General features: G+C 37.0%; 1 protein-coding gene across 3 annotated transcripts; it reads right to left on the reverse strand.

Annotated features, from left to right (window-relative positions):
* On the reverse strand, positions 1-18,211 carry PLK4 (polo like kinase 4). 3 transcript variants are annotated; one of them, XM_050789933.1, is made up of 16 exons: positions 17,908-18,211; positions 17,144-17,239; positions 15,370-15,465; positions 15,174-15,288; positions 11,996-13,016; positions 11,219-11,319; positions 8,530-8,900; positions 7,576-7,680; positions 7,093-7,195; positions 6,260-6,409; positions 5,351-5,484; positions 5,165-5,256; positions 4,889-5,036; positions 3,972-4,112; positions 2,147-2,253; positions 1-638 (listed from the first exon to the last, which is right to left on the reverse strand). In XM_050789933.1, exons 1-16 carry the CDS (start codon positions 17,935-17,937, stop codon positions 536-538), a joined length of 2,913 nt encoding a protein of 970 aa, XP_050645890.1. In that variant the 5' UTR covers positions 17,938-18,211; the 3' UTR covers positions 1-535. The 3 variants fall into 3 exon arrangements, with proteins under 3 accessions (XP_050645890.1, XP_050645893.1, XP_050645892.1); XM_050789936.1 differs by having other exon boundaries at positions 11,996-12,341; positions 17,908-18,187; XM_050789935.1 differs by lacking the exon at positions 17,908-18,211 and adding an exon at positions 17,700-17,807.
* Between the last annotated feature and the right edge of the window lie 1,075 nt (positions 18,212-19,286).

Here is a 19,286-nt window from a genome sequence, read left to right on the forward strand (position 1 = left end):
TAACTTATCACTATATTTATTATTTTTTTATAAAATGCATTTGCAAAAATGTTTCATGAGACACACTGGTGCTACAAAAATAAATATAAAACAAATATACATGTTTACATATGTTACTTATAACATAAATATACATTATTTACATGTTCAAAAATTCCAAAATTCCAGCAGGTTTTGTCCATGATTCTCAACATGTCTGAGACGCAGGGAAAACAATAAAAGCACAAATAAACCACACATCATTTACATTTTTGCTCTTAAAAGATTGTTCAATACAAATATATGAACATAGTAAGTTTGGGAGTTAAGGTCTAAGAGCAAAGTCAGGTATTCTGTTTTATACCCACTATATTTAGTAAGTGATTCAAGTTTCATTCTGCTTTGTTCTCTCAGAATACATCCTTTACATTATAGGTTAAAATTCTTTCCTAGAAAGGCTTTCTGAAGACTTTATATTAGATTAAAAAAAATCACTTTACTTGAAAGCCAACAAAAAAGTTATTTATTAAACTTATATGTCTGAAAGGAGTTTTAATCAATGAAAATTAGAAGTCGGATTAGAAAACATCAAAAGGATGGAAGACAGACACTGTAATTTCTGTTTGATGTATTCTGGTAATTTTTCATTTTCTCCATACCTAAATGAAGCAAAAGAAAAAAAGACAAAATCATAACTGAATTACTTGGTTCTGAGAGTCCCAAAAAGCACATTATATTTTTCGGTAATTCTTCAATAACAAGGGGCACCATAGAAAAATTATAACAATTATTTATTAGATACCTAAATCAAGTGAAGCATACACAGTTTCTTTTCTTTTAAAACAGACCATTTTCTAAATATATTTAAATAACAGAAGGAAAATTAGACAAACTTTAACTGGCTTCATCATTTCAAAAGCAAGCCAAATATCTGGATTCCTCATTAAATTTAAAAGGCCCCAGACAGGCGTGGTGGCTAACGTCTGTAATCCCAGCACTTTGGGAGGCCAAAGTGGGAGGATCACGAGGTCAGCAGTTTGAGACCAGCCTGGCCAAAATGTGGAGACCCTGTCTTCACTGAAAATACAAAATTAGCCGGGTGTGGTGGTGTATGCCTGTAATCTGAGCTACTTGGGAGGCTGAGGCAGGAGAATTGCTTGAACCCAGGAGGCGGAGGTTGTCACACCACTGACTCCAGCCTGGGCAACAGAGCGAGACTGTCTCCAAAAAAAAAAAAAAAAAAAAAAAAGCCCTAATTATACAGAAAAATATCAAGCTAAACACATTATGAATATATTTCTTTTTAAATGTTAGCAATTTCCAAATGACCATACCAAATAAAATGTCAACATGTATCCTGGGAACAAGGGTTTTACCCACTTTGCATCTGCATCCTTCCACTTTCTGGAGCACCTCAAAGAGCTTTTGAAAAAGCCTCTCACTTGAAACATAGTTATTTAAGTGATGGCACTGCATTATCTAAATTTAACACAAAAATGCAGTTGGCAGGTATCTACACATATTTGTCCCAAGTACTTCCATTACAATAAGCAGTTCTCATAAAAGAGCACATCTGCATTGGCATCGTCAGTACCCTATTTTTAGTAAGTTCTGATTTAAATGAGGAAAGCAAACAACTCCTTTTTTTTCGCATTGCCAGATTTCTTATTTTTGGCTTGGTGCCTGACACACATTTTCATATAGAATGAATATACACATTCAAAAAAGTCTTTCAAACATTAATCACTTTACATTAGATTGGGGATATAGCCTTTCATTTGGGAAAAATAAGCAGGTTATATCTTAAAATAAAGATTTCTTTTTTCTGTTCTTTTAAGTAAACAGGTGTGGTATATTATTTGAACCTAGAATTAGAAGTCCCTTACTTCTGAAAAGGGCCATCGAGTTACGCTATAACAGTGAGGCTACAAGGAACCCAGCCTCTTAGAGTGGATTACTCATACCAGTTGCCCTGCGTTTAATATAGATAATCATAAAATATGCATTAATGACTATATGAACTGCTAAGAATAATTAACAGTTTAAAGAATCACACGATCATTGTCAAAATGAAAGAAGTATCTTTATTAAATCATCTATTTCAACACATAGAGAAAGAGAAATTATAGCAAACGGCTGAATCTCAACCAGTATTTTAAGAACTTACCTAGTTGTTTGACCATTTGGTGAGGTATAACTGATAGAAGACACTCCTGCCTGCACGACCAACTGGGACCCATCATTAAACTGAACCCACACAGCTCCACTAGTTAACTAGAAAAATAGTAAGCATGGGTAAGAACAGGCATAGAAAAAAAAAAAAAAAAGCAGCAGTAGCAGCATACAAAATTACTATACAGGAGAGGGTTTGTGGTTCTGTATTAATATTTAACATATTTAACAGGTTTTCCACAGTTAAAAAAAAAAACTCTCTAAGTGACTACAAATTTGGGGCTATGATGGCAGTAGCACTGAGAATATTCATGTCTTTTTCAGGTTATTCCTTTAATAGCTAAGATATTATAATATTAAAATTATTATAAGTGAATCCCGTTTCCCATTAATTTCCACTAGGATTTCTTGGTTGTTGGTTTTTTCCCCCCACAAGAAATATTTAGTATTTAACAAGAAGAGATTTAGGAAATAAAAGCAACATTTTCTTTGTCCTTAAGCCATCAGAATTTCTTTCCTGGCCTGAGAATATTACATTTTAGCCTCTGAAACTTCTTCTTTAGTCATTAATAGTCACAATGTGTCACTCAAAATGGAGAAGTGCATAGTACATGGACGCCAAATCAAACTGACCTAGGCTTACATCTGGACTCTGCCAACTTAAGAGTATAGTACAGGATTGTGTAAGTTACTCTACCATTATGAAGCATAATTTTACTATCTATAAAAGGAGATACATCACCTTTACTAGGTTATTTTGGGGGATAAACTCTAGACAATGTATGTGAAAAACATGGTAGGTACCACAAAGCAGGTGCCCAACAAATGTTACCTACCCCCATAAAGTACTAGGTTGCATTTTACTTCACTGTTAAGTAAAAGTACATGTGTCAGGCTCAGAAGTCTCCAAGTTTCAAGATTTTAGATAATATACACATATAGGTTCACAACTACATAAAAGTTTGAAACTCAATACTGACTTCACTTTTTAAAAGAGATGGGGTCTTGCTTTGTTGCCCAGGCTGGCCTCAAACTCCTGGACTCCAATGACCCTCCCACCTCAGATTCTTGAGTAATTGGGACTATAGGCACGTGACATCACACCTGGCTTTCACTTGACTTTTAATGGAAAAATCCTTTTCTTCTTTTGCCAAATGAAAGTTACTCTACTGGCTGGGTGCAGTGGCTCACGCCTGTAATCCCAGCACTTTGGGAGGCTGAGGCGGGCAGATCACAAGGTCAGGAGATTGAGACCATCCTGGCTAACATGGTGAAACTCCGTCTCTACTAAAAATACAAAAAATTAGCTGGGCATGGTGGTGGGCGCCTGTAGTCTCAACTACTCAGGAGGCTGAGGCAGGAGAATGGCGTGAACCCAGGAGGCGGAGCTTGCAGTGAGCTGAGATTGCGCCACTGCACTCCAGCCTGGGCGAGAGTGTGAGACTCCATCTCAAAAAAATAAAAAGTTACTCTACTAATATTGATTACAAATAATTTCCAAAACCTAAAACGTCACAGATATCACACTCTACTCTTCACAATTAGTCACTATCATGACCTCTAATTTAAAAACAAATGGCAAAAGTAGGTCACCCAAGCCCTAGCAGACAACCTGTTATCAGCAATGTCTGGAGTCTTCCAACTGAACACAAATTTAAGAAGTTAACATTTTTCATGATATAACTAATGTAAAAAGGTACAAAACTTCCTTGTAAAAATATAGCATTACAATGATTTGTATTTTTTGGTAATTGTCTTATCAGTGTGAAAATGAAAAGAAATTCATAACAAGAAAATGCACTGTACTAGAAACTTCTCACCTGTGTAGCCCAACCAACATTTTTCACAAAAACAGATTTCAAAAGTTGTGCTGATTTAGGAAGACAATCTTTTAGACTATTAGAAGAGATGTCTGTTCCAGAAGCTGTAGTTGTAAGACCAAGTCCTTCATTTGTAACCATCTACAAAGAATAAAAGACAGGAAGATATTATTCCTCAGCATTTTTATAAGCCAAATTCAGCAAAAGCAGACAATTATGGGATTTTTCATTAGCTTAATTTTTTAAAAACAAAAATGTTTTAATGAAAATATAACTACATTATTGGAAATTAGAAAAATACAGAAAAGAATCCCCCATCCCCCTGCAGAATTGCTGTTTTCATTTTGGTGGATTTCTTTCATCTTTTTATCCCATGGCATGTTCTTTTTGTGCATGTGTGTGAGTACACACAAACATACACACCTGTTTCTTTAATGTTGCATTTTTCTACACTGCTATATAATCTTCATCGCCATGTTCATTAAATATATAATAAATTTAACCATGAGTCTATCATGAGCATTTAGGCAATTAATGATATATTACTAGTAAAAATAAAACAACTATATATGTATATGTTAATACATTTAGCTTTTCCGAGAGGGCTGAGATTAGGGCTCATTGAGGTAACATTTAAACAGAGACTTGAAAAATAAGACTTACGCATATAAAGTTAAGTGTTTGGGGAAAAGAGTTCCAGGTCAAGTGAACAGCATGTGAAAAGGCCCTTTGACTTGTTTAAAGAACTGAAAGAAGGCCTTTGAGGCTCAAACATAGATAGTATAGGATAAAGTGGCTCAGGATGAGGCTGGAAAAGTACGTAGATGATAGTAAAGTCACAATAAACTATTTTATATGAAGGGCATCAGGCAATCATTGAAAGGTTTAAAGTATAGAAGTGACATATATTTACTTACAGAGGGATTAACGATTGGTGCCTGTGATGGAGAAGCAGCACTATGCATGACCATTCTATTGAAAGATGCTCTATCTCTCGTTGGGTAATCTGAATCCACAGGAGGAGGAGGTGATAAGGCCTTAGGTGAACTAGTACTACCAGGTTTTCTGAAGGAGAAAAGTCCAAATATATTCCCTTGAAGCTTTCAATTTACAGAAACTAAAGAATGTTTATAATATAAACACCAAACTTTTAAAACATTTTAGCCACATGTTTAAAATTTTCAGACATTTACCTTCCTATGATTATTGGGAAAAAGGGAGCACTCCTAGTTTTCCTTTCCTCTTCTGAAATTATGGATTCCAGTGCTAAACAAATACGATGACCCTATTTCAAAAGAAGAGTGCTTCCGTCATTGTTTCACCTATGTCATTTGTAATCGTTATTAATTGGTATGAAAAACCTATAATTAGGTATGTACCTCATTAGCATGGTCCATATACATTTTCATCTCCTCTTTCAAGCTATTAACTTCACTTTCACTTTTTAAAGTGTAAGACTTCCCTGTCTTTTCAATCACCTGAATGAAATCTTCTGTTTTGTGTATTTTTACCCCTAAAAAAAAAAAAAAAAAAAAATCAGGAAACTGTTTTCTTATCCTTTTTTAAAATATTCCTAGATTTATATTTATTATCATACCAGTATATAATGGCACCTAGATCAAGGTATCGTTTTTATTCATTTATTGACTATTAATAAAATGAGACTATCAAAGTATTCAATAAATATAGGTCATCCATATTTTTCCCAACATATATCTGGTTTAAGCCTGATACTTCTATATTTTAAAAAATCACTATATTCATACAAAAACATAATTGAAGGATAGCTATAATTATATGTGTACTGTGTGATATGAATGCTTTGTGTCCCTTAAAGGAGCTTTATAGATTAAAAAATAGTTCATTTTTATAGAATAGATTTAGAAAATAAGAACATTCATCTTTACAGAATAGATTTAGACTCAACCCTATCCTTTTTGCTACATTTATAATTCTGATAATTTGGTATATGTCCATTTAAGAGTTCTAATAATAAATAGGACATCGCTCATTTCATGTGATTTTTATACCATCAGCCTAGATGTAAACCGGAGCTAAGTAGGAAAAGAGGACCAATATACATATTATAGGATAAATTGTTTAAAGGAAGGCTCGATAAATTTTGGTTAATATGATCTGACATGTATACTCTGATGTGCAATTTATATGTATAGTTACACACATACACATCTTTAAAACTGGCTGTGTTGAATTTTAAAAACCCACATATACATAACTACTAAATTACAAACTAAAGGAACAAATTACCATTTCCAAATGGTACTTACCATCATAAAACCAAACCTCAAAATCAGCACCAGGAGAATTCTCCATCAAAATGCATTTAGCGTATCTTGTAAAATAAGTGATTTTGGGAGACTTAGATCTTACAAGCTGTACAAACCTGGAAGCGTATTGATATTTTCGCCAGTATTTTTCTAAGGAAAAAAAAAAAAAAAAAACTTAACATTAGGAAAGAAAGTGTTGACCTGACGTATAGTTTTATCTATTTATTGTGATTTCTAATAGGGTTACATTAGACAGATTTTCTTATTCTTTTCTAAGAGTAACCTCAATGAAGTCTTACTATTCAGTACTTATGTCCCCAGTCCATAATATTCAGAAACCAAACTGGGAGTCAAATTTGGTTAACTATAATTATAAATAATCACTTATGTAGCAGCAGTGATTTCAAAGGTGAAAAGCCACATACATGGTGAATTATTCTTTAAATACAGAAGGCTTCATAAATTTGTGAGTCACGGGGGCCATGTTCTCTGTAACATTCCAACTTTAGTATATGTGCTCTGAAGCAAGCACAATGTTGAAATTTTTTTAACACAACTATAGCCACATTCTAAACAAGTATACAAATTACATTTGTGAGACATATGACTAATGTTCTAGCGTTAGTTTTTACTTACAGTACCATTATAACACAGAATATTAACAATAAACATTGCATTAAAGGCATGCAACTCTCACCAGAAACAAAGTACAAGAATATATGACCTTAAGTTTGACTGAAGCTATTTATAATTTATTATATCTATATATGGAGTTTATACATATATACATATAAATCTACTATCAAAATTTACTCCCTAGTAAATTCACATACCTGGTAAATTGTCAAAGCTGTACCTACTGATGTTGTCAGTAGGTGAGGGTGGTCTATCAGCAAGAGGAAAACCTCTTCCATCATTTGGATAATAAATAGTGATCTGCCAAAATATTTTTTAAAAATTCTAATTACATGACATTAAGTTCCAGTACTATATTTTGCTAAAACATATAAAAAGTGTTTAAATGTAACATTAAATATTATTTTATAGAAAAATGTTACATATTATGTAAAAGTAATTTTTTTGTTTTTTAACTTAAACCAAAAGTTTAGATTTTCTTACCAGATATAATTATTTTTAACACTGCACCAATTTATTTAAATATATTTAATATGCTATTTCAATTTTTGAATTCCAGAGACACTATCATACCAGGAAACTGATTAAAAAAAACCTTATCATTATAAAATGAATTAGAATGCTAAATGTGCTTAAACGATAATTTGAAGTTGCAAGGTAATAAAGTAACTACACATTACCATATTTCCATCACTAGATATCTGAAGAACTTCTTTCACATATTCTTGAGAAGCATACTCCTTTAGAAGCTCCACACACACCTCCTCTGAATCAAGTATGCTCACCTAAAAAAAAAAACCCAAAAAATCAGTAATAATTATTTTGTTTACTAGAACAGCTCTGACATACATAATACTTAGGAGTACTTAACCATGGCAGAAACAAATATTGAAGTCAAAATCAAATAGCTGCTTCACTATAACAGTCCAGATCAGAGGTATATTTGAGCACAACTGTGAACCATATGGTGCAAAGGTAAGAATGTATAATGAAGTGTCAAATGATGAGCAGAAAGCAAACAGAAGGTAGGGTGGAGAATAAGGACTTTGAAAAGATAATAGCAAGCCAAACAAAGGCAAGGATGAAATGGGAAGTAAAATGCGAACAAAGAACAGGATAAAGATAGAATTAAAAAAACACACAGCATTCTCAGTTCACATACAATAATTTTTAAACTCTAAACTTAAATGTGCATATGCCTTTTCTTTAGTTCCAGATGCTAAAAAAATAAAAGTTATATTTTCTAGTTTTTTAAAAATTGAGATGGGATTAAATTTAGAAACAATAAAAATAGAAGCAAAAGGATAATATTAGCTCACTGACTGGAATTGTGAACAAAATAATCTTTAACCCAGCATAGAGCCAGTATTATTTTAAAATGTTTTTCATTCAAATCTACTTTAAATTAATAATTTAAAATTCAAAACATATCAGTATCAATTCACTATTCTTAAGAAGACAGGGAAACAAGAGCTGTTTTTCCATAAACACCCAGTCTCTTTTCTCTTTAATAAAGTTGATCATGTATACACCCCAAAGTACAAGGACATTACAGAGGACTAAAAAATATGTTTTCAAGAATTGTATTCTCAAGTAAAATGTTATGTAGTAACTTAGGAAAATAACAGACATACCACAGCCTTTTTTGTTTTCTGTCTGATTGGTTTTAACCTGTGAGCAACCAACGGAGATGTAATGCTTCTTAATGTACGATTCTGATAACCCAATGGTGGCTCCATACCCCTAGTTTTGCTCTGTTCAGAAAGAGGATCTGAGCCAAAAACACATTCTTGTTGGATTATCTCAGGTTTACTGTGAAGTGCAGTCATATATTTCACGGTATTTGGCTGTTTTACAGAATGTGCATTATCAGAAGCATCAGAGTTCTTTTTGACTTTTGTATCAGTCCAGGCATTTTTTGATGTGTCCTTCTGCAAATCTGGATGGCCCTGGAAATCCCGGTTTGGGCTGATGCTGTCATATCCAGTAGTTTTTCTTAAATGAGCTGTAATATACATAGAATGAAGCAATTTAGTAAATAACTAAAAACTCAAGTTGACCCAAAACAATGTCACTCTGATTATAATAGCATTTTTTAAACAAAAGAAATCTAGTAAAAAAAACAAAATAAGAGCTCATAATTTTCTAACAAATAAGCAGTTTAAGACATGACTTTGAAAGAACATTTTAAACCAGATTGTGAAGAAATATCTTTAGTATTCCTAAGACTAAGACACAAAAGATATTAACATAAAATTAATTTTTCAATTAAGGCAAAAACCAGTCACTATATGGTCACCTATTAATCCTAAAGCATGCAATCGCCAATGCTGCAACAAAAGCAGATTTGAGTTCCCAAGTAATCATTCTACATGAGAAAAATATATAAATTTACTCTCTTTAAGCTAAGAACTGTCTAGCCCATCTTTACTTAGAAATACTTGTAATTAATGAAAATATGCAACTAAAAGCAAAAACACTATATGAACAGCTTTAACAGTAATATTTAACATTACAAATGTACTTGCACACACATTTTTAAAAAGTCATTAATTTTACCAATTTTTATTTTGTATGGTTTTAAAGTTCACATATAGAACAGCATCTTTTAAAGGCTTCAAATGATTAGATTATATAAAACTTGGTAAGGCAATTTTTCAATGCTACACTCTAAAAATTTGAATTACAGTTTTTTTCTTAAATGACTTTTTACTGCTTTCCCCCCACTCTCATTATGACAGAAAGTATTTTGTATCAAATAATATACTGAAAAATTGCAGGAGCACTACTGGATTATTATAAACAAGGTTATTTCTCCATCTCAGACAAGTCTGTGTTACTAAATATAAGTATCTGTAAACACAACAGATGTGAAAAACTAAGTATGTGGCAGTTTTATAGTTTAAAAAACAAACCTGAATTATCTCCAATTAGTACAAAAGATTAATTTCCTTTTGGGCTTCTGAGAATAATATACATTAAAAAAAAAGAAAAGAAGAATAGACTCAAGATAACATACAACTCTGCTTAAATTACAGCTGTGTTATTTGCTTTTTGTCTATGAGGCAATACGATACTTGGTAAAAAATCATCTCCTCCCCTCCATATGTCTTTTTTATTCTTTTTTCCATCATTATTTCCCAGTTCACCTTCTGTGAATCTGTCATGTTCATTATTTAACCTTCAAACTCTGTATTATAAACAACATAATGACTTGGATGACAGCTGTTTAAAAATGTTTAGGTTTTAGTAGCTCTGTACTTTAGTGTGAGGTCCCACTGGTACCCTATAATGTCCTTATCAGCTTCCACTTAAAAATAAGGTCAATCATCTTTTGATTATTTTATGGGCACTGATAGAAGGTGCTGATTATAGAGTGGCTGCAAGAGCAGGGGTTAAGAATAAAGTCTCCGAGCCAGACTACTTATGTTCGAACCCTGGCTCCTCTACTGAATGGTCACATAGCTTGGGCAAATTGAGATGTGTACCCAGTTTCCTCATCTGTAAGGAGATAATAACAGTATCTTCCTCATGTTTGTGAGAACTTAATATATGTTAAACATTAAGGACAGTGGCTGACTTATAGCAAATATTCAAACACTGTAAGACAGCTTTATTGAGACATACTGAAAGTGCTTTTTTTTTCTTCTGAGACAGAGTCTCACTCTATCACCCAGGCTGGAGTGCAGTGGCGTGATCTCAGCTCACTGCAACCTCTGTCTCCCGGGTTCAAGTGATTCTTGTGCCTCAGCCATCCAAGTAGGTGGGATTACAGGTGTGTGCCACCACGTCCAGCTAATTTTTGTATTTTTAGTAGATACGGGGTTTCACCATGTTGGCCAGGCTGGTCTTGAACACCTGACCTCAAGTGATCTGCCTGGCTTGGCCTCCCAAAGTGCTAGGATTACAGGCATGAGCCACCACACCTGGCCAATGCTTTTTTTTTTTTGAAACAGGGTCTCTGTCTCTTGTCACACAGGCTGGAGTGCAGTGTGATCATAGCTCACTGCAGCCTTGAAATCCTGGGCTCAGGCAATCCTCCCGGCTTAGTTTCTCAAGTAGCTGGCACTACAGATACATGCCGACTCAACTGATTTTTTATTTTTTGTAGATACAGGGTCTTGTTATGTGCCCAAACTGGTCTTGAACTCCTGGCCTCAAGCAATCCACCTGCCTTGGCCTCACAAGTGTTGGGATTACAGACATGAACTACTGCACCAAGCAAGAAAATGATTTTCTTTAAAAATCTCATATACAACACTGCAATGCTTGGTAAGTGTCCAAGTAATTAATTCTTGATTAAATACTCCATTAAAAACTCACCATTTATTTGCAGATTCCCAAACCACTGTTGTACCGTTTCAGTCTGAGGTGTCGGGTCTGCAAATGGAAAAGGAGTTTTTCCTGGACAAAGATGACTGGAGCTATATAAACAAACAAAAAAATCTCATAAGCTAATAAAAAATTATCAGGTAACTTTTTAAGGTAAAAATATTAGAAAAGGATTTCTTCTGATTTGAATACCTGAACATTTTAGAATAACTATAGAAAACAATATTGGCATAACTATGCTATCTCTAAAAAGCTAAACTCCCATGCCAAAATGCCCAGGGTACTTTGACAGCATTTCTATGTGGCTACTGCCCTCTTATAATTTAAGCATAAAAATCATAAAATGAATAGAAAAAGAAAAAATCACACACTACAGTCACTAAAAATTAGTTTTCATGTTGGAAGCAGTCAGTGTTATGAACACTCAGGCTCAGCTTTTCTATCTATGTATACAGTTATTATTAAAGTACTTTGGGGGTAAGGCATGACTAATATATATGATACCTTGCACTGGAGACTCACTCCATATAAAATTAAAAAATAAGACTAAGAATTTCCAAATATTAAACAATTTTATAAACACATTCATGAAAACACACACTCCTTTTAAGACTGTTAACCATAGGTCAAAATCCATATGAGTGTTTTTGTTTTTTTTTTTTTTTTAGACATTCATTTCCCTGGTAACCCCCCGCTTAGATGCAGCTTCATATTTATACTAGTATAATGTTACAAAAACCAAAATGTCTTTGATAGAGTTATTCTTACAGTGCTTGATTGTTATCAGGTCTTTCAAAAGATCCAGAACTACTGGATGTCTTTTCTTTAAAGAAGTTAAAAATGTTGGCATTGTTGTTTGTGGGTGAGTATCTCTCTTCATTTTCACCTCCTCCTAATCTTTTGGACATTGAAAGCATTTCTGCTGAGTGACATCGTTCCATTGTATATGTTTTTGCTCGAGATTGACTATTAGAAGTGCCAGATCTATCAGAGGAATAAGCTCTACGAAGGTATCGAGAATGTGGCCTTTCTTCTGCATCTTGAATTACTCTTCCCCTTCCACTATTACTGGTTTCTTGATTTCCCCACTGAGTATAAAAACTGCTTCCATCTCCTGAAGAAGAAAAATCATTTGAACTTTTATTCTTTGGAAATACAGTCATTTTATTTGGGAGTGGCTGACCAATCAAAAGTCTTCTTTTGTCAAATAAACTACCACTTATACTGGTACTGGAAGAAGCTGTAATTGCAGTAGAAATTGTGGCATGCCCACTATCAATTGAGTCTTCCACAGTTCCTAAATCTTTACTTTTCGTTGAAGAATTTTGGGACATAAAAGGATGGTCCAATACTGAAGACAGACTTAAACGATCTGCTGGATTTCTACGGAGTAACTGGTGAATAAGGTCCTTGGCCTCTATTGACAAAAAAGTTGGCATTTCATAATCTGCCAATACTACTTTATTTAATGTGTTCTTGACTGTGTCAGTGTCAAAGGGTGGTCTCCCGATAAGTAATGTATAAAACATACAGCCCAGGGACCAAACATCAGATTCAAGGCCATGTGCACTTCGAGTGGCAATTTCTGGTGAAATGTAGTTAGGAGTTCCACATAATGTATAGTGCTTTTCATGTGGCATTTTCAACTGAGTTGCCAGCCCAAAATCAGCAATCTTGATGTTCATATTACGAGTAAGTAAGAGGTTAGAAAGTGTGAGGTCCCGGTGTAGTATACCATGAGAATGAAGATACAACATCCCTGTAATGATCTGGTGCATGAAGTGTCGAGCTGTTAGGATTTAAAAAAAGATAATTTACAATTTGGAAACTCTGGAAGATTCAGCATCTAGTATTTAGTATACATTATGAAACCCAGGTAAATGTTCTACTACAATATTCCAGCATTGTAGTAGAACACTGGCTTGGAGCTTAGATTTACCAGTCACTTTAATTACCAGCAATTACCAGAGTGGTACCATCACACCACTCTAAAGATATCATATCAACCTTTAAGAAAACTAGGCATTCCTTTTAATCTTTGTTCTTTCCAACTGATGAGTGTTTTACATGCAGTTAAGAGAAGCTTAATTTTTTTTAGCAATTAAGAGTCATTAGGGTAACCATGGCAATTAAGAAAAACAGTTGCACACTGGGCCAGGCACAGTGGCTCACGCCTGTAATCCCAGCACTTTGGGAGGCCAAGATGGGCAGATCACGAGGTCAGGAGATCGAGACCATTCTGGCTAACACAGTGAAACCCCATCTCTACAAAAAATACAGAAAAATTAGCTGGGCGCTGTGGTAGGTGCCTGCAGTCCCAGCTACTCAGGAGGCTGAGGCAGAAGAATGGCATGAACACGGGAGGAGGAGCTTGCAGTGAGCCAAGATAGCGCTACTGCACTCCAGCCTGGGCGACAGAGCAGGACTCTGTCTCAAATAAAAAAAAAAAAAAAAAAGAAAAACAATTGCACAAACATTTCATACATATATTCTAATTGTTAAAAAAAAGAAAAAGCTAAAGTTCCATCGATGTCCCCCAAACTCTCCCAAGTACTCAGTTTGTAAGTTTTTTTTTTTTTTTTTAGGATGGAGTCTTGCTGTCACCAGGCTGGAGTGCAGTGGCACAATCTCAGCTCACTGCAATCTCCGCCTCCAGGGTTCAAGCAATTCTCCTGCCTCAGCTTCCCAAGTAGCAGGGATTACAGGAGAGTACCACCACACCCAGCTAATTTTTTTGTATTTTCAGTAGAGACGGGGTTTCACTATGTCGGCTAGGATGGTCTTGATCTCCGGACCTTGTGATCCAACCACCTCAGCCTCCCAAGTAGCTGGGATTACAGGCATGAGCCACCATGCTCGGCTAATTTTTGCATTTTTATTAGAGACAGGGCTTCACCATGTTGGCCAGGCTGGTCTCGAACTCCTGACCTCAGGTGATCTACCTGCCTCAGCCTCCCAAAGTGCTGGGATTACAGGCGTGAGCCACTGCGCCCGGCCTAATAAGGCCTTTTTTATGAAGTATTATAAAAAAATGCAGTAGTCATTATCAATATGAGTATCATTTTTTTTCAATTTGCATTATTTCTTTGCAATAAACGTCTAACAATGGAACCTGAGTCAAAGAATATAAATATTCCCGTAACTCTAATGTTATGCCCACATTGTTTTCCAAATGGCTTATATAGATTCAGATGTACAAGAAGCCTATCAGCAACTACTTCTGTTAGCCTGTCTGTAATCTCAGTTAGCAGAGCAAGATAACTTGAAAACAATAATTTGTGTTAATGTATAGACCTTATTTGGTTCTGCTTTGAACTGCAAAAAATCATGAGAAATTGAGGAAGTCTGAAGCTATATATTTGATAGTAAAGAATTATTAGGTGTGATAATGACTTTGTGGCTATGTTTTTAAAGAAATCTATATTTTGAAATATTTATAGTTAAAAATATGTCTATAATTTGCGTCAAAATACTTTGGAAAATCAGGGTAGTAAAAACGGTAAAGATGAAATAATATGACCATGAGTCACTAGTTTGGGAAGCTGAGTGTTAAGTTCAGGGGACTCATTATAGAACACTACTTGCATGTTTCATGTTTTCTATAATAAACAGTTTCAATGGCTATTTGTGCTTGATTTAGAACTACTTTATAGTCACCAATGGCATCCTAAAAAGCTTACTACATTTGAAAAAATACACAGTAAACTGCTGCCAATAATTTAATTTAAAATGTTTTAAGGACAGAAGGGTAACAAATTTCTTACTTTACTACTGTAATAATTGAATTAAGAATTAGCAGCTTGGGACGGAGGAAATCTTTTCTAGCTGAAAGTAACAATTCAAACAGTTTTACTATATATTACAAAATAGCATATTCCTCAAAACTACACTTTAAAATGCAAAACTTTTATCCACCCAAACAAAACAAACAAAAACAGACGCCTACCTTCATTTTCTGAGAAGGGTTTCACTCTATTCTTTAGATACCTGTTCATTTCTCCATTATGGCACATTTCTAATACCAGATATACATAATTGCTATCTTCAAAATAGTTATAAAGCTGAAATGTGAAAGGGCATAATAAATTAAAATATTCAAACATTCACTGTCCTTGGTCACTTCTACAAAATTTGTATCTTACCTCCAAGATAGAAGGATGCTTCAATTGGCAATGTATTTTCACCTCATTTTGGACTCTCTGTACCATTCCTGCTTTGTACATGGCTTTCTTATCTATCTAAAAATAACAGGTTTAAATGTTGACAGACTTTCAAATGTAAACTGGTTAAAAGTGAACTTTGAAAATAAAGTATACTTTAATTTAAAATAGACTGAAGTCCTTTTATATGTCTTTGCGGTCAACCAACTGTTATCTGTTTTCCTCATGCACCTAGCAGAGTGCTTGGCAGAGAGGATGCTTGGTAAAAGTTTGCCCAATTAATTCTAATATCCTATCTCAATTTAAATAATCTAATAGCACAATCAGCCTAACTGTAAGAAAAAAAAAATCCCAATTCAGGCAAATTTTAAAGCAAAACCTCCATTTCTTTTTCTTTTTTTTTTTTTTTTTTTTTTTGAGACGGAGTCTCGCTCTGTCACCCAGGCTGGAGTGCAGTGGCCGGATCTCAGCTCACTGCAAGCTCCGCCTCCCGGGTTTACGCCATTCTCCGGCCTCAGCCTCCCGAGTAGCTGCGACTACAGGCGCCCGCCACCTGTATAAATACAAAAGTTTTTTGTATTTCTTAATAGAGACGGGGTTTCACCGTGTTAGCCAGGATGGTCTCGATCTCCTGACCTCGTGATCCGCCCGTCTCGGCCTCCCAAAGTGCTGGGATTACAGGCTTGAGCCACCGCGCCCGGCCTCCATTTCTTTTTCTAAGTGGTTTAGATAAATGATTTTTTTTTTTTTTTTAAAGACAGGGTCTCACTCTGTCACCTAGGCTGGAGTGCAGCGACATGATCACAGTTCACTGCAGCCTCAACCTCCCAGGCGGAAGCAATCCTCCCACCTCAGCCTCCTGAGTAGCTGGGGCCACAGGCACGTGCCGCCACACCCGGCTAATTTTTTTTTTTTTTTTTTGAGATGGAGTTTTGCTCTTGTTGTCTGGGCTGGAGTGCAATGGTGCGATCTCGGCTCACCACAACCTCTGCCTCCCGGATTCAAGCGATTCTCCTGCTCAGCCTCCAGAGTAGCTGGGATTACAGGTGTGTGCCACCACACTCGGCTAATTTGGTATTTTTAGTAGAGATGGGATTTCTCCATGTTAGTCAGGCTGGTCTTGAACTACCGACCTCAGGGGATCCACCCGCCTCGGCCTCCCAAAGTACTGGGATTACAGGCATGTGCCACCGTGCCCGCACCGGCTAATTTTTGTATTTTTGGTAGAGAGGAGGTTTCACCATGTTGCACAGTTGTTTTCAAACTCCTGAGCTCAGGCGATCCACCTGCCTCAGCCTCCCAAAGTGTTAAGGTTACAGGCGTGAGCCACCCACCCGGCTGACAAATGATTCTTAATTTGCTTATGTTTATGTTACTCCTATTAGACTGACTTCTAACAATCAAGAATAATATTTTTTATTGTTACAGGAAAATACAGAATTATACACAATGAACTCTTACAAACAAATTATTTGTTAGTTGATTTCTACTAATTACTCCAAGTATGGATAATTACACCATAAACGAGGTCTACTGAACATTAATGAAGATAAAACTTATTTAAGCAAGGTCAAGGCTTTCCTAAAATAGTCTTAAGTTCAACGGCTGGACTTGGCACTATTGTCTTCTGCCTATGCAAAGTGTTCCTTACACCATAATCAAAGGAAAGGCTGGTGGGTAAGGAGTTTCTTACATCTCTGATACCTCTCTAGTTACTTGCAAAGTACAGGAGAGAAATTGATTAGTTTATTCTTACCATTTTGATTGCAACTTCCAAACCAGTGTGAATGGACTCAGCTCTGTAGACACCAGCAAATGATCCTTTACCAAGCAGATTTCCAACTTTAAAATCCTTAAAAGTTAAAATTAAAGATTATGTGTGATGACTCACAGTAGAAAGGATGATGGGAAGGGGATGGAAAAAGAAGATAAAATGGATCGAGTGGGGAATTTGACAAAATTCAGGCAGGTATTACACCTCGATGCAGCAGGTGTCTAGGGTGGAAGGCATGTTGACTCCGTGCGGGGATCCCTGAGCTTCCAGGCTGGACTGGAAGCTCAGGGTGATGGTGCACCCTAGTGATCTGGTTCCTCAACCTCAGTGCAGCCTAAGCGCCCTCCTCCCATCTCCAGCCAACCCCTGGGAGCCGAGGGCCTGGTCAGAATCCCGCCGCAGCTCCCGCCGGAGATAACCGCCATCCCCTTGGAGAAGTGTGAGGCAGCCCTGCCCTGCTCTAGCGCGGCAGCTCGGGCGGGATTGCTGACAGAAAGCCGCAGTGCCTGGGGACACTGCCAGGCGGCGAGGGACTCACCTGTCCCGCCTCCCCTACTCTTACTGTCTCCGCGGGGCGGGCCGCTCCGCCCCTAAACAGCTGAGGCCTGGGCGGTTGGGACCCTCCCTAAGCACCTCGGTGCCCGCCCCGCAGCCGTTAGCTTCGTTCGCTCCCCTTCCCACAGCGGTCTCGTGTCATCCCACAACTACTCCCACCCGCCCCGCTGCAGACTGCCTAGTCTTTTCACCTCGATCTTCTCCCCGATGCAGGTCGCCATATTTCCAGACCCTGGCCTGGGTTCTCCGGATTAGTTTCCTTCACGCAGTCCCTTCGAGGCAGCGCTCCAAGCAGCCAGCCGGTCTTGGCGCCCATCAGGCTCGGCTCTCTAGACCGCCGCTCCAGGCGACGACGCTAAAACCACGGAAAGTTCTCCCTGACACCTTCCGAGGCCTGGGCGGTGCCTATGCACTCCCATTTTGAAAAACTCCCGCCGGTTGCCGTCCGAGCGAGGCCGGTGGTGACGTAACGAGAAGGATCACTACGGAAAGGCTGAGTCGGGGCGCGCATGCGCGGCAGACACTCCTTTGCAGCCGGCCCGGGGTTCCAGACTTCTGGGCCAAGGGCCGGAAGCGCTGCGGAGAGTTCGGGCTTGGGCTGGAGTATGCCGCGGGCCCTCTCTCGGAAGACCTCCTGAAGACGGGTAAAAGAGCAGGCCTTAAAGATGGAACACTTATAGCAGATCGGTTACTTCACGGTCCGAAATACCACTTCTAATTCCGGAAAGGGTTTAAAACTATTTTAAAATGTCAAGCGTTTAAGACTTGACGGAACAGGGAAAAAAACATTACCCTCCTTTAAGGAACACCGTTTACACCACTACCGCTTATTCCATAGTTTGTTATAACTGTAATAAGTGTGTACGGTACCTTAAGAACTCCATTCTTTATTTTGGTAAACTCCTAAGTATTTAACATTATAATGTCATTTGTATAACTTACAGTTAGGAGATCTCTCATACACATAATTTGTATGGACCAAAAGAGACTTCTGTAAGTTTGGGATGGTGTTTTGCAGGTGAGAAAAGTGTGACGCTTAAGGAAGGATATATAACAAACAGAAGTAGCGCACAAACTTAGATCTCTGTTATTAAATGAAAGCTCTTTTCCTCGATGTTAGTGTATAATTCTTTTTCTTTTTTTTTGAGACAGAGTCTCTCACTGTCGTCCAGGCTGGAGTGCAGTGACTCGATCTCGGCTCACTGCAGCCTCCATCTCCTGGGTTCCAGCGATTCTCCTTCCTCAGCCTCCCGGGTAGCTGGGATTTACAGGTACGGGCCACCACGCCTGGCTGATTTTTGTATTTTTGGTAGAGACGGGGTTTCACCACGTTGGCCAGGCTGGTCTCGAACTCCTGATGTCAGGTGATCTGCCCGCGTCGGCTTCCCAAAGTGCTAGGAGTACAGGTGTGAGCCTACAAGCCCTGCCCTTTTTTTTTTTTTTTAAACTTTGTATTTTGAAATAATTTTAAGCTTACAGAAAAGTTATAAGAATAATAGAGAACTCCTATTGTCCTTTACTGAGATCCACCACTTCTTAACATTTTGCCACACTTGTTTTACTATTCTTC

Source organism: Macaca thibetana, chromosome 5 (genome assembly GCF_024542745.1).
Source record: "Macaca thibetana thibetana isolate TM-01 chromosome 5, ASM2454274v1, whole genome shotgun sequence".
In the NCBI taxonomy this organism is placed as follows: domain Eukaryota; kingdom Metazoa; phylum Chordata; class Mammalia; order Primates; family Cercopithecidae; genus Macaca; species Macaca thibetana.

Excerpts from the sequence above, each read along its gene's own strand:
- PLK4 (XM_050789933.1), bottom strand. The coding sequence starts at position 17,937 with ATGGCGACCTGCATCGGGGAGAAGATCGAG. Across the intron at positions 13,017-15,173 it reads ACCCTTCTCAGAAAATGAAG|CTCGACACTTCATGCACCAG; the intron begins GTAGGCGTCTGT and ends AAATCCTAACAG. Across the intron at positions 5,257-5,350 it reads ATATGGACCATGCTAATGAG|GGTCATCGTATTTGTTTAGC; the intron begins GTACATACCTAA and ends CTTTTGAAATAG.